The 13,949-nt window shown below is 40.7% G+C and overlaps 2 protein-coding genes across 3 annotated transcripts; one reads left to right on the top strand and one right to left on the bottom strand.

Moving 5' to 3' along the window:
- Positions 1 to 3,090: 3,090 nt before the first annotated feature.
- LOC308135506 (ras-related protein Rab-8A) lies at positions 3,091 to 8,878 on the top strand. Its single transcript, XM_080503534.1, has 8 exons — positions 3,091 to 3,225; positions 3,730 to 3,790; positions 4,815 to 4,875; positions 4,969 to 5,046; positions 5,136 to 5,225; positions 5,322 to 5,387; positions 5,652 to 5,702; positions 6,031 to 8,878. The coding sequence occupies exons 1-8, from the start codon at positions 3,102 to 3,104 to the stop codon at positions 6,118 to 6,120; spliced, it is 621 nt and encodes a 206-aa protein (XP_080359660.1). The 5' UTR covers positions 3,091 to 3,101; the 3' UTR covers positions 6,121 to 8,878.
- Positions 8,879 to 9,217: 339 nt separating this feature from the next.
- On the bottom strand, positions 9,218 to 13,570 carry LOC308135512 (calcium and integrin-binding family member 3-like; the record flags this gene model as incomplete). Of its 2 annotated transcripts, XM_080503540.1 has the most annotated exons (6): positions 9,218 to 9,239; positions 9,321 to 9,516; positions 11,649 to 11,796; positions 12,328 to 12,439; positions 12,887 to 12,921; positions 13,520 to 13,570. In XM_080503540.1, the coding sequence occupies 6 exons, from the start codon at positions 13,568 to 13,570 to the stop codon at positions 9,218 to 9,220; spliced, it is 564 nt and encodes a 187-aa protein (XP_080359666.1). The 2 variants fall into 2 exon arrangements, with proteins under 2 accessions (XP_080359666.1, XP_080359667.1); XM_080503541.1 differs by lacking the exons at positions 12,328 to 12,439; positions 12,887 to 12,921.
- Positions 13,571 to 13,949: the final 379 nt, after the last annotated feature.

Genomic DNA, 13,949 nt, shown 5'->3' on the forward strand with positions numbered 1-13,949 from the left:
GTTCATGCTGTGACGGAGTGACTTTTATGTTTATGCTGGCTGCATATGTTCGAGTGTCCTCGACGGGGTTTCAACACGCAGTTATAAACTGTACCTGGGGGGGGTACTGCGACATGTGCAAACATGCAGAGTTTTCACAGAATGTGCTCTGCTAAGACTTAAGAATTTGTTTTTTCTGGGCTCCTTGTAATCCAGAGTCTCAGCTAAAACACAATCATTAAATAGGATATTTTAGAAGGGGGATGTGGAAGTTAGTTCAAATTGAGTGAAAAGGCTAAATCAGGGGTGTTAGACATAATATTTTCATCTTGAGTGGGCCTGACCAGTAAAAGAGTGTAATAACCTTTTAAAGTTTTTATTTGTTGTTGCAACATATGTAAATTCTTTTAATGGATATTTTAATAACCTTCAGGTGCAAAATATAGTGAAATGTTGCTGAAACTCCAGCTGCTGCATTTTGCATCTTTATAGACATCTCAGGTCAAGTCTCAGTATTGTGTCTGCTACTCTTGAGGAATCTTTTTAAAAGTCCATGGTTTCTTCAAATGTTCACAATTTGCTGGATACTTTATTCTATTCTATTGTATTTTATAACATTCCTAGGTACCAGATTGTTGCAACAAAACAATTTCCCTTCGGGGATGAATAAAGTTATTATCTATCTATCTTTAGCCAGATTAGAGCCTCTTGCGTGCTGGTTTTGGCTCACAGACCTTATGTTTGATGCCCCTGTGCTAAATTGTTAGTCGCAACACGCTGTATAAGGTAGTAATTATTAACAGACCCGCTCTTTATCATAAGCAGCCCTGTCAAGTCATAACTATTGTTGACTATCTCACCTCAAAACCAACTTATTCCAACACAAAATACTCCAAATAAACAAGTCCCGTATTTAAAAGTTACCAGGCTCACTGTACTAATAGGGTTAATATCATGAATGTATTAGTCTATTTAACATCATTGACGAATGCCATATAGGCCATGCAGAGGCAGTCGACTCACAACACAAATATCCCCATTCCAAGTCCAGTATGCAGAGATATGGTTGTTGAAAGACAGGAATTTTTCCAGTGTGTCCTGCCTTCATCCATAGTCAGCTGGGAACAAATCCATCCCCTTTGACCCTGAATGACGCAGTATAGAAGATGAATGGTTCCTTCACTTGTTTAAAGGATTGGGGCTGCACATACCTGCTCGGCAAATAGGCATCCACATGGACATAATGACGCTGCAAATACACACAACACCCACATACATATCAGTCCAGCAAATGGTTAAAAAGCAGGATCCATCACAGGACAAAGACACAAGAGTGCTAACCACCACTCTGCAGTGTGGCGAGAACTGCCATTTATCCATATAAATGCATTTGCATGCGTTCATGTACACACTGGGTGTCCTTCTGCGGGGTAATACGATCTGATATCTCAGCTTTTGTAAATAAAACGGGTTTAGTTCTGCACAGGCGTTTGTCATGGTGGTTTTAGCTAGAAATAGGGGCTGCATGGTAGTGTGCTGTTTTCCACTCTTGCGTCACAGAAAGGAAAAAAGAGGGAAAAAAACACTGGTTTGAACCTGAACCTTCCTGTGAGAAATTTGCATGTTCTTCCTGTTACGTGTGAGTTTTCTCAGGACTCTCTCTGCCTTGTCGTGCACGTTCAGCTTGTTTGCGGCTCCAGATCGCCCAGAGGTGTGTGTTTTTTGTGTGTTTGCATTGTGAAGGACTGGCGATCCGGTCCTGGTGTGTCGTGTCTTGAAACTCAGTAGGTCAGAGGAAATCAGTGAATCTAAAAGTGGTGTTAGAATAGACAGGATTACATTCAGGTGTGGTGAAGTAGAATAAGCCTCCATGAAAGTGAAATCCATGCGATGGATTTAAAGTTTAAGAACATTCTTATTATGACACATCCAACAGAGCATGAAGCAATAACTTTAAGATGATGAAATCAAATGATGTTGATTTTTGAATTTTTTTTTTTTTTTCAAAAGACACAAAGTAAGAGAAGGAAAAAAGTTGGTAATGATGTAGAACTCAATTGCAGCATTTGATCTATTGGAAACTATTTGTGGATCCTTCAAAAACGTCCTGATCCAAGTGTGTGTACACTATAACAAATTGCTGTAAAAAAAAAAATACGGCCTATTTTGTACAGTAAAATATCTTTTTATGTAAATACAGCTTAATACTGTAAATTTAAATGGTTTTCAAGAAAAAAATTTTTTTAAAGCAAGCTACCACAAGATCTCACGGTAGTTTACAGTATTTTTCTTGTTTCAGCTGAATTGACACGTGTGACAGTCTGACTGTCACTCATTGGGGCAAAATCCTTGTACATCATCCAGTTTAACTTAGAGTCAACACAAAGCAACGGAGAAATAGGTGTAAAATATTGTGCATCTGCGATTTTATTCATCATTGATGGGAGAAGTAGAAGAAGAGGGAGAAGAGAGGACAATTTTCTGCTCAGCTCTGACCAACCAGCAATGAAGAGCAGCACACTGACAAAAACACTGCTCACCTTCATCCATCCTGCTCTGGTGGTTCACCTAACTAGGTAATTGTGATCTAATTAATGTCTTAACATTTGCTTTTTTCTGTTGTCTTCTGCTCAAATAATTTTTTCCACATCTCAAATCTGAAAAACATAATTACATTTGTTGTTTAAAATAATGCTGGTTAAACAGCCTATCAACCAAGGTTTAGTGCAGCCATCTAATTAACTATATGTAAAATAAAGCCCATCCAACTGATGCACTCATTTCTCAATTATGAATAATAGCTTGTCATTGGTGTGCTTACTTGGGTTACTTGGGTCAGAAGTCGTGCACTGTGTCTCCTCTTCATTTTGTTGTGGTGACCTTTAATATGCAAGAAAGAAAATTGTTTGTTAGTTTCAATTTAGTTAGTATTTTTTCTTAAAATACTAAAGTGAGGACAAATACCTGTTGACAGTCTATGGGGGATTATTCCGGACCAGCAGGGGGCAGTGTTATTCCAGGTCACCAAAGGGGTGCTATTATTCCGGGCCAGCAGGGGGCGTGGTTCCTCCCACTTTCACGTCGCTGCTTCGCCGGGCGGGATTTCCGCAATAATATCAAGTATGGCGAAAACATACGACTATTTGTTTAAATTACTGCTAATCGGTGACTCCGGTGTGGGGAAGACCTGCGTCCTGTTCAGGTTTTCGGAAGACGCCTTCAACTCGACATTCATCTCCACGATAGGTGAGTTTTGTTCCGGATGTGAACTCTTTCTGTGTTTACAGTACGTGCTGCCCCTCTCGGGATCCGGCTAAGTACTGGCATGCAAGCTACGCTAACATGTCTGTATATACAGATTCGTCATTTATTGATACAGCGAATTCACAGACGACGAAGCACAGAAGTGGAAACACTGCTAATATCTGGCGTTCGTGATGTCTGATTTTAAAAATGGTGCTCCGTGGCTTCGTAGCAGACTCATGCCGGATGGCTAATGTCAGCCGTTAGCCGTTCGGCTCCGTCTATATTCTGGTGCGGCACCGGAAAACCACACATGTAGCACCCTTTACCCACGCAAATATGCACCCAACTGTTGTACTTTTGTATTTTCGATGTAATGTTAATGCCCCTGTTGTCTACCATCAGTTTACATGTCTATTTTCTGGGCTGTCCTCACTGGATTAGCCCTGTTTGACAGCATATGCTAACGTTATGATTGACACACATGATCCGTCTTTATGCGTCCAGGCATCGATTTCAAGATTAGGACAATAGAGCTGGACGGAAAGAAGATAAAGTTACAGATATGGTAAGTTTGATTCCTTCTCCTCCCTGATACGAGACACAGTGAAGGGTTAATATTTACCTGATATACTCTGGGTGGATCCAACTCAACACAAGATAAAGTGCTTATTAACGCAAGATAATTGCCTTGCTTATGTAATAACATGTGATTTTTAATTGAGCTACAATGAAAATTCCCTTCAGGTATAGTTGATTAAATACATTTGTATTCATTTAGTCAATTATGCAGAGTAACAACTGTAAATATATATTATATAAGTAGATTTGATATCAAAAGAAAGGCATAAAGAGCCTTCACCTAGTTTCCGTTGTTGTATAATAGTGAAGATGTTTATATGCAGCAACATATGAAAGCAGAGTTTGGTAAGAAACTATGAATCCAAACTACTGTATTGCATCTGTGCTGTTGTGGTAAGTCTTAAAAAGTGATCGGGATGCCTTTAGATCAGGGTTGGGCCACCACATGAAAAACTACCATTACTAATTACTTTTTTATGGGCTTTTTAAAAAAAATTTTATGAGCGACTGTTGCTCTGCATCACTTTTCTCTCTCAGCCTTTGTCACTACATCATTATTATATTTTTATAGATTTCTAGCTTAGTGAATAAAAGTTATTTCTTTATTAACTGTCTTTTTTTCATTGTGGAAAAACACATTTTGTGAGGTATCAATGGCTGGCCCTGCTATGTGTAACACACAAAAGATGTGACAACTTGAACTCTAATAAAGCCAATAATAATTTGATTGAAGATTTCTTACTGACATGCTGAGGCCAGTCAGGCAGAGTTAAAAGGTCACATATGGCCCCTGGACCTTATGATGACCACATCTGGTTTTGAAGTCTGAAAAAAAGATGGTTAATTTGCTTGAGAGTTGTAAAGTATTGATTAAGAATGCTCAGACACTTTTGACAATCAATACATGTAAAAATTTAAAGCAGTACGTGCAAGTCTGACCTGAAAGAAAGTCGCTACTGTCATCATTTGACCCCAAATTTTATTGTTGTTTCTCGTATTGTTGAACTCAGGGATACAGCAGGTCAAGAGCGCTTCCGAACAATTACCACGGCCTACTACAGAGGTGCCATGGTGAGTTTTAATACCCACCAAGATACAATTCTGGCTTTAATAAGAACATTTTATTAAAGTTTTGCTCACACATGATTCAACATTTCTTTTCAGGGAATCATGCTCGTCTACGACATCACCAACGAGAAGTCCTTCGATAATATCAAGAATTGGATCAGGAACATAGAGGAGGTGTGTTCTTAGTTTCAATATAGGCTCATTCGTGTGCTTTTTGAATTGCAGGGTTAAAATATCAATCTTTTTTTTTTTTCTAAATCCAGCATGCGTCGTCTGACGTGGAGAAGATGGTCCTCGGGAACAAATGTGACATCAATGACAAGAGGCAGGTTTCCAAAGAAAGGGGGGAGAAGGTGAGAAGATATGGAGGAGGATTTAAAAAAGGAAAAATAATGCGCGATCAATAAAGGAATAAGTAGCTCATATGTTTTCTTCACATTTCGTTTCAGCTGGCCCTCGAGTATGGAATAAAGTTCATGGAGACAAGTGCAAAGTCCAACATCAACGTGGAGAATGTAAGCTGTTGGTTTCGTTCGCAAAGTGAATCATTGATAATCAATTCCAGGCTAATTTGAACTGTTTTGAATTATGCAAGCGTGGACCTTTCGCCTTCCCCTATTTGTATAAAATATCAGAATGCATTCAGTGTCTCTTTCCATATTCCTCCCTTGTTTGAATTCCGATCTGATTGGCCAAGTACTGATGTAAATATTCATTTACTTGTGTATAGATGCGTATCGGATTCTTGTCAATGATTGTTTGTTTGTTCTGGTTTTTAGGCGTTTTTGACTCTCGCCAGAGACATCAAATCAAAAATGGACACAAAATTGGTAAGAAAAATAACTTCTTTTGTGATGGGAAAAAATTCACAAGGGTTCAAGGGATGTTTTTTTCCCATAATTCCAGTACCAGAGCTTAGAAGCTGCCAATGGCTCTTGCTTTTGTATATTGGTGAGAGTGTGTGTGTCCATGACACGTCTGTTCATGCGGTTCTCGCATTGTGAATATATTTTGTCGGTAAAATTCTTTGGTCCACAGACCAAGAGAACCATGTTGAAGTGAGCTCAAGAGAGCAGAAACCTGTGTTTTGTGTGTGTGTGTGTGTGTGTGTGTGTGTGTGTGTGTCTGTGCGTGTGTGTGTGTCTGGTGTTTCTGCAGGAGGGCAACACACCCCAGGGAAGCAGCCACGGAGTCAAGATCTCAGAGCCTCAGAAAAAGACCAGCTTCTTCCGCTGCAGCCTACTCTGAGGACCGCCGCCTTCCACTCTGGCTCCCGCTGGCTGGACATACACGGACTGTGCTCGCTCTTAGCACTTCCTCCCCCTTTTCCTCTTTCTCCCCACCCGCGACCTGCCCTCCCCGGTCCACATAAACCATTATATTGTCAGTAAGCGGAGGACTTCCCTTCCCCTCTTCCTCCTCTGAAAAGCTTCCAGGGTTGCATCTCTTCCATTTTATGGAGATCTTATCATCTCCATGGGTCACGGCGCTTTGGCTGGCGGAGGATTCGGTCGGGAGCATTTTATCCACGTGTTCCATCTCGCACGAAACACAGGCTCTTACTTCCAAACGTCGCTTTTCTTCGTTTTCACGCATCCCGCACTCTCCCACGGTAGCACAAAAGCAGAAAAGATGAGAAGTCGTTTTGACAGAATAGTTTTGGAATTGGAATACAGATGGGATATTTTTAAAAGCGCGTTTCCCTTTTTATGTGACGGTTGTCAACCAGAGGCCGACGGGCTCGAACTCCTGTGAAACAGAGCGGCACGTGCTTTAGTTTTCATATCATAAGCTGAGAATACGATCAAGAGCAGCGGAGGAAGAGAAAGCTATTGGAAGGTTTTGGGTTTTTTTTAACTTGACTTGACTGGTTTTCTAAGTAGACCGACCATCATTGTTCACGAGCTGCAGTTTTTAGTTTTACCTTCAGTACTGGTGCTGATTTCTTCCAGCTGCGGCTGGTTTTATGTTAAGCCTGTCTGTGAGGAAGTATCGGGCGGATTGATGGGAGAAAAGTCGACTGTTTATATTCTTTTGCAAGTGAAATATTCTGTCTAATCTTTGTGAACGGGAGAATAAGACTTCAGTGATTTAAAATATAATTTAAAAAAGTCTTTCTAAAAACCATCCCTCAAGTCTGAAAACACTGTTCAACCAAATTCAAACTAATGGTATGAATCTACTGTGTGGCAGAAATGGCATGTTGGAAGCTTTGGGTAGGATTTTCTCGAGCGTTTCGTCTCGCCTCTGATTCACAGACGAAGCCGTATGACGCCTCTGGTTTATTCGATTGGCAACGAGAACCCGTGGAGGTTTCACACTTGTATGGCCCCTCCCCCCCCCACCACGCAGCTCTCCTCGCACTTTACCAGTAAATTGTGTTTCGTGTGTAGCCTGTGCCAAGTGATAGTTTCGCAATACGACAATACAGATACCTATGGAAAACCTTCTGAGTCTCGGTGATATAACGGGCATAATATACCAAAATTTATACAACACCTACTTACTTATACATGATATTTCAAAAATACTAGTGATCCACTGTTGTTATCGCACTTAAGAAAAAAAAAAAGAAAAAGAAGTGTCCCTGTTTTTTTTTTTTTACTGTATGTATAAAGAATATTGAGGCTTGTGTTTCTATGCTGCAGCCCTGCCAAATTGTCCTTTTTAAAGTGATGTTTCCCTGCCTGATCTTAGCTTGAAGGAGCTGTCGTTTGGTTCTCGGAGTGTGGGGCTGGCCTCCCATAGGGAGACGTCAGAGGAACCTAAATGGTAAAGATGCAGCTGAATATTTCCCCCTTTTGAATTTGTCTTGAAGAAATCCTCAAAAGAAACGACTTCAGTGGGAAACGTATTATTTAGTCAAAACACACTTTTATTGCCGTAGTCTAAACTTGCCTGATGATTACACCTCTCATTGCCTCTGCAGCCATTGGGAATATGCGCGTATCGTATAATCTGAGCAGTTTTAGGAAACAACGTTATTCCAAGCAGACTAAAAACCTGCAGCATGAGGAAGCTCGTCCTTCCACACTTTGAGAACCTCACGAGTTCTGTGTTCAGCTGTGTTCCTGTAAGTAGACCTCTAGGTGGCGGCAGAGACGCGCCACGCGTCCTCAGAAAGTCATGTTTGAGTCAGTATTTTTATTAAGAAAAGAAGCCAGAGTTAATTCAAAAAGTGTGACCCCCGGCTCTACCCCCCCCCCCCCCTTCCCCTGATTCTCTTGTGTTTTTTTCTCCCCCCTCCATCATTTCCTCACGTTCCTGCATTTCTCACACATTCCTACATGCACAATCACTTGAAGAGGGGGTCTGTTTCTGCTTGCCTGCACTTTTTCTTTTTTTTTTTGTTACAACAGTTTATTTGGGACCTCATGACGACCACGACCATTTGTCTTAACCGCTCTCAGTTCAGTCGTAGGTGAGCTATGCATCGTGAATCTTGGACCTGTGCATCTTCTCGTCATGAAATTTCCGGACATTACTTGTAGACCTGTACAGTTGAATGTATGGGGTTGGTTTATAATTTGTGTGCGTGCGTCTGAGTGTGCGTGTGTGCGTGTGTGTCATTCACTGAGCCAAAGTTTGAGAAATGGTTTGAGCACGGTGTAGGATCGTGGAGCAGGATTTTGGAGTGACACTGTAGCTTTAAAAGACATAAACAGAAAAATCTAGGGAGCAGACTTTTTGTGGGACTCAGTTTTTTTTTCTTCTGAAATTATACTTCCTCTTTGGTTTTTATTTTTCAAAAACATATCTTTCTTAAGATTCCTATCACGTCATAATATACCGAGCATCCCTTTTTACAGCCATATTTTCATCCATATTGTGACGTACACAGGGAGAGTAAAGAAAAGTAAAAAAACAAACAAACAAAACAATGTAAATGTCACATTAAATAAAGAGAGATCTACTTAAATTGTACTGTACTTTCTAAACCCATATTAAAAATGTATCTACAATTTGTAGATATGTGTACTTTTGATTTAATAAAATGAGAAAACTCGGTGTTGGTGTTTTTTATTGGCTTAGTTCAGCTGATATAACTTGACCCGTACTAGAGCCTTCATGACGGGATGGTTTCTTTTCTATACCGCTGTAACTGAATCCATTTCGATTACAAAACACAAATTTACTGTTGATGGTCATAACTAATGAGCCTTGTCTTGATGGATTGACTGATGCTTCCACTCTTTGATAGAGCTTCATTTTGAATCACCCAAAGACATTTTAAAGTGGCTTTTCAGTGAATTAGAATAAATAAATAAAAAATACAAATACAAGCTGTGGTTCATCACGGCGTATGATGTAAAAGCAGTTTCAGTCCCAACTTTCTTTTTCCACTTCAGATCCTTATGTGGAAGGTGCTGTTGGCAGAAATGAGGAAAAATGATATGTAAACGTGAATGCAGAAGCTCAAAATCTTCCAACAATGGAGTCAGTCGAACCTGAGGAAGTCCGGAGCTCTAACTATCATGTGCTGGAAGTCCTCCAACGAGAGGCGCCCGTCGTTGTCAAGGTCAGCCTCGTCGATGACCTTCTCGCACACCATCCTGACCTCTTCCTCCGTCAGCTCGTTCCGGGTCAGTTTGTTCAGTGTCTTCTCCAGGTCCGACTTGCAGAGGAAGTCGTCGTCGTTGAAATCTTTAAAAGAAAAGGAAGCGTCAGGCTACTACGTTGGAAAACGATGCCCCTCTCAAAACAACTAACTTATTTCAAGGTTGTTTTACTTTGAAATAAGTGAAAAATCTGCCAGTGGAACAAGTAAAAAATCTCTATCATGCTGAAATATTGGTTGTTAGGTGAATTGATCTTAAATCAATTGGGGTAAGACTAAAAATAGACTCCTAAACTGGGCAAGATTTTCAGTTTTTTGCCAAGCTGAGGTGTATCCGACCTGTTTAACAGAAGAATAATACTATAAATAATGATAATAAAGCACTCAAGTTTCTACCATTACAGTTATCTTCTACTCTATTTGTACGTTTGAAATAAAGACGTGAAAAAGTACAAAACAAAAAAGGATGTATTGCTGTAAAGTTTTTCATTGTGTGTCAGTCATTTAAATTTGTGGGTTATCACTATGAAATGTGGATAAAAAGATATTATTTCAGCTTCAACTGTCACAAGTTGATTGGAAAAACAATTTTCAGACCAACGGACCAGAATAGTAAATTGGTCCATTTTCATCTTTTAAACTCTCTGTCATCATTCTTCTTCACCATAATGCAATGGTTTCTCCCCGTCACAACTTTTTCTTGGTCTGAATAATGGATGAAAAGCTTTCTTAACCCATGGCCACGGGGACGTGACGTCTTTATCTGTCAGCGTTTGTTAATTAGTGCGGGGGACACGGTTGCGAAGCATAAACGTGGATCTGACACAAGCCTGATGCTTCCATAATGGGCTTGTTAATCATTCAAAGCGCTCAATGCACCATCCGTCAGGCCTCTGCCATTGTTCTGTGATGGCACCGAAATGTACAGTTCCCATGTTCCATTGACTATCGGGGGGGATTTAAGGGGCTTGTCGAACAGATGAGAGGCCTATTTCGCTCAGTGGATGTTGTGGTGGCATTATACTGTTAAAAGGATTTTATTAAAGCTCTACATAATCAAAATAAATACCTGTTTAGAGCTGTGATGATAACATCTGTAATGAAACTGTGAGCATACATAAAAAAAATGTTTTTTAAAGATTTTTAAACTTCACTACATTGACCACAAGCTGATTGCGGGAAAGTTGTTTATTATTATTAATATCATTATTATTGTTATTTTCATGCATTTCTTTTATTTTTAATAATTTTCTTTCTGCTGTTTAATCAATGAGTAACTTTCCCGCACCATTGGGAGCACGAACACAAAAGCTACATCAAAACGTGCAAAATGTTCGGGAATAGGTTGCTACAACTTTTATTAATGATTCAGCAAACCATTTCTGAATAAATCCCAAAACATTGCAAAAATATATATAAAAAATCCCATACAAAGTGGGTGGCAGGCACACATAAGTTCCTCTGGAATTTCCACGTTTAGACAGTAATTTACTTGAATAATTGCAAAACTTCAACTTAGAAAGAAAGAACACAAAATAAACATTTTACGAAATATTTCTCTTCGGGACGGAAAATGTGTGTGAATGACAGGGCGGAAGGTCTAAAAGTGAGGATACATGAAGGAGAGAAAATGAAGGTGGATGCCTTCAAGCACCTGGATTGAACTATTGAGAACAGGACGACGACAGTGTGAAATGTGAGTGTAAAGTTTGGTAAGACGAGCAGGCATAACTCACAGAAGACGTGAATCATGGAGGATGGACGCATCAGTATAATCGGTGGCAGTTGCTCTCAAAGACAATGGGTTGAGCTGGAGGTGACGAAGTGGAGAAACTGGGGCTCCGTTTACACCATAATGTTTCATGTGAAAACACATTGCTTTTGCATTTTCGTTTCTGAAAAGTTGCTTCGCTTGAAAACCCTGTTTAAACTGGGCCTAAGTAAGATAAGCAGGCAAAGAAGATAGAAATCACAGAGGTGTGGAGAAACTGAGATTTGACCAGGATCAAAAGTTAAGAGAGGAGAAGAAGCCAAGTTGAGATGATTTGAACAAACGTTTGGCAAAGGGTGTTGGAGCTGGAGCTGCCAGGCAGGAAGAGAAGAGAAGACTCATGAAGGTATTGAAGAAGGACGAGGAGGCGGCTGGCGCGACAGTAGACAAGGCAGACTAAAGGGTGACATAAAGCCAAAAGACGTCGACGGAGATTTAGTATTTCACCGTATATTTTGAAAGCGTAGTAGGCCTTGAGGTCCCGCGGAGCCATCTCGCTGAGGACCGAGAACATGTCCAAGAAGTCGTCCAGGGTCATGTTACCTTCTCCGTCCTCCGAGAAAACCTCCGCGATCCTCTGACGGAACGGATTGTCCTGGACAGAGGAGACGCCGTCACCGAGTCAGAGTCCGGCGGAGCTCATACCTTCCACCCCCACCCCCACTTCACCCCCACACCCCAAGGGCTCAACATTTAGGTGTCGGACATTTGTTGTCTTCTGTGCCTGATCTTTGTCAACAGGATACAAATCCAAACTTTGAAACATTTATGAGTCGACTCAAAAGGCAAACATAATCTTGACCAGATCACTCTCACTTTTCTCAGGGGGGGGCGGATGGGAGGGGAAGGGAAGGGAGGGGAGGGGAGGGGAGGGGGTGGGGGCTGCCCAATGAACAGCAGATAAACACGCCTGTTTACCTCTCTGTCATTGTGTAAAGAGCCATATAATTGACCCGTTTCCAACAAGTGTGCTCTCTGGGACCCGCCGGCATTCTTCAAGTTTAAAGGAGTCGGGTAACATATAACCTTTCAAAGAATTCTGTCGATTAGTTGACCATGAATTATGGATTGGAAACACAGGGAGAGAGCGGGTCTGTGGGGTGTGTGCGCGGGCCAGTGGGTCTACCTTCAGCTCGGGCATGCTGCCAATCAGCTCATATGGTAACTTCACATCTGGCTGGTTGGTGTAGTCAAGAGGAACGAGCTGCGGTGCCAAATCCCGATAGCGATAGAAGAGTCTATGGAAGGTTTAAAACATTTACTTTCAATATTGAATTACAAGATATCCCTTATATTATTTAGCTTTCAGTTTTGAAGAAGCAGGTGTTTTTTGTGTGGAAAATAACTTAGTGCATTATTTCACTTATGTCGCTACTTTGATTAAAACACTGTAAAATGACTGTAAAATTCCAGATTTACGAGAGCGCGTGTTCTCAGTGGTAGCCTTTCCCCACAGTAACCCAGATCTCCTGATAGTGTCGTTTAGAGTTACAGTATGGTATTGTGCAGAACAGAACAAAATTCAGCTGTGTCCGGTGTGCTACATTAGCATTACTGAAGGGTGTCATCCAGCATTAGCTATGCCTCAGTGGTAATGAGATTTACTTAATCTTTACCAACAAAATTAATCGCTTTAGTGACCGAATAAAAAAAAAAACAAAAACAACAAAGCATTGTATGCTCACCTGAGAATTTCTTTTCTTGTGAAATAAGTACAGTCCTGAAAATACAATCAGAGTCATCAAGTGGTTGAAGGAAATAACACAAGGATGCATTTATGAACCTTTCAAATCATTAAAAAAATGTTTTTACCAGCAGAACACTGAAAATGCAAGTTCATATAAAGCTATATTTAAAAAAGAGAAGGTATAACAAACGAAGAATATCAAAAGTGAAAGTGCTCATTTCACTGAATGATCTCTGTCTCTGTTGTTATTATTGCATTATTCATGCATGACCTTGCTACTGCAGTGCTGCACTTGATCAAAGCAGCCATAACTTTAACTACTTTTTAAAGTTCCTCGGTTAGTGCCGTGTTTACCGATTCCTCACGTTGATCACCACATGTTTTCTGTGCACAACATTCATTATATCAGCGCAGTACCTAATAATTAAAACAGGAACTCAAGTCAGGAAGATACGTGCCATCTTAACTGTTACGTTTAAACTAACAAACAGACTTTTATACACCTCTTGATGAGGATCTAAAGAAGCCCCATGGTCTTGTCTGGTGATTTTATAAGGTAGCACGGATGAGAAACGCATCTCTAACTGGATTTAACAGTCTACTCGTCCAAAGAAACAGAATTGACACACACCTGATATGCATCAAGCTGTTGTGCTGTGAAGATGGTCTGTTTATTCCCCATAGCTGCAGCCTCAGGTCCATCGCTGCTCCAACATCATGTGTAATTTTTTTTTTTTTTTTTTTTTTCAAGGGAGCTATGTCAGATATGAAATACTCTGACAAAAGGCGGCCAGAGCCAAAGAGGAGATCAGGTGTCGGGCTGCCACCAGGCCCTATGGTCGCCGCTATAATGGCAGCATTTCATCGTTTTCTCCATTGTGAATAGCAGCCCCTCTGACAATGAATGAGGGCTGTCGTCCAGCATCATGCCAAGCGGTATCAACCCCCTTTAGTGCCACTCTATGGCCAACGCCTCCATCCCCGCTCGGGTTACACTCTACAGAGAAAGGGTTTTGTAGTGGGCAAATAGAGTTTTTGAGGGAAGACGAGTTTTGTTTCAT

Source organism: Blennius ocellaris (assembly GCF_963422515.1).
Source record: "Blennius ocellaris genome assembly, chromosome: 10".
Classification (NCBI taxonomy): Eukaryota; Metazoa; Chordata; class Actinopteri; order Blenniiformes; family Blenniidae; genus Blennius; species Blennius ocellaris.

What these genes read in the sequence shown, in the direction of transcription:
- LOC308135506 (XM_080503534.1), top strand. Translation starts at nt 3,102, where the DNA reads ATGGCGAAAACATACGACTATTTGTTTAAATTACTGCTAATCGGTGAC. An exon ending in AAGATAAAGTTACAGATATG is followed by an intron (nt 3,791 to 4,814) that starts GTAAGTTTGATT and finishes TGTTGAACTCAG; the next exon opens with GGATACAGCAGGTCAAGAGC. An exon ending in CCAAAGAAAGGGGGGAGAAG is followed by an intron (nt 5,226 to 5,321) that starts GTGAGAAGATAT and finishes ATTTCGTTTCAG; the next exon opens with CTGGCCCTCGAGTATGGAAT.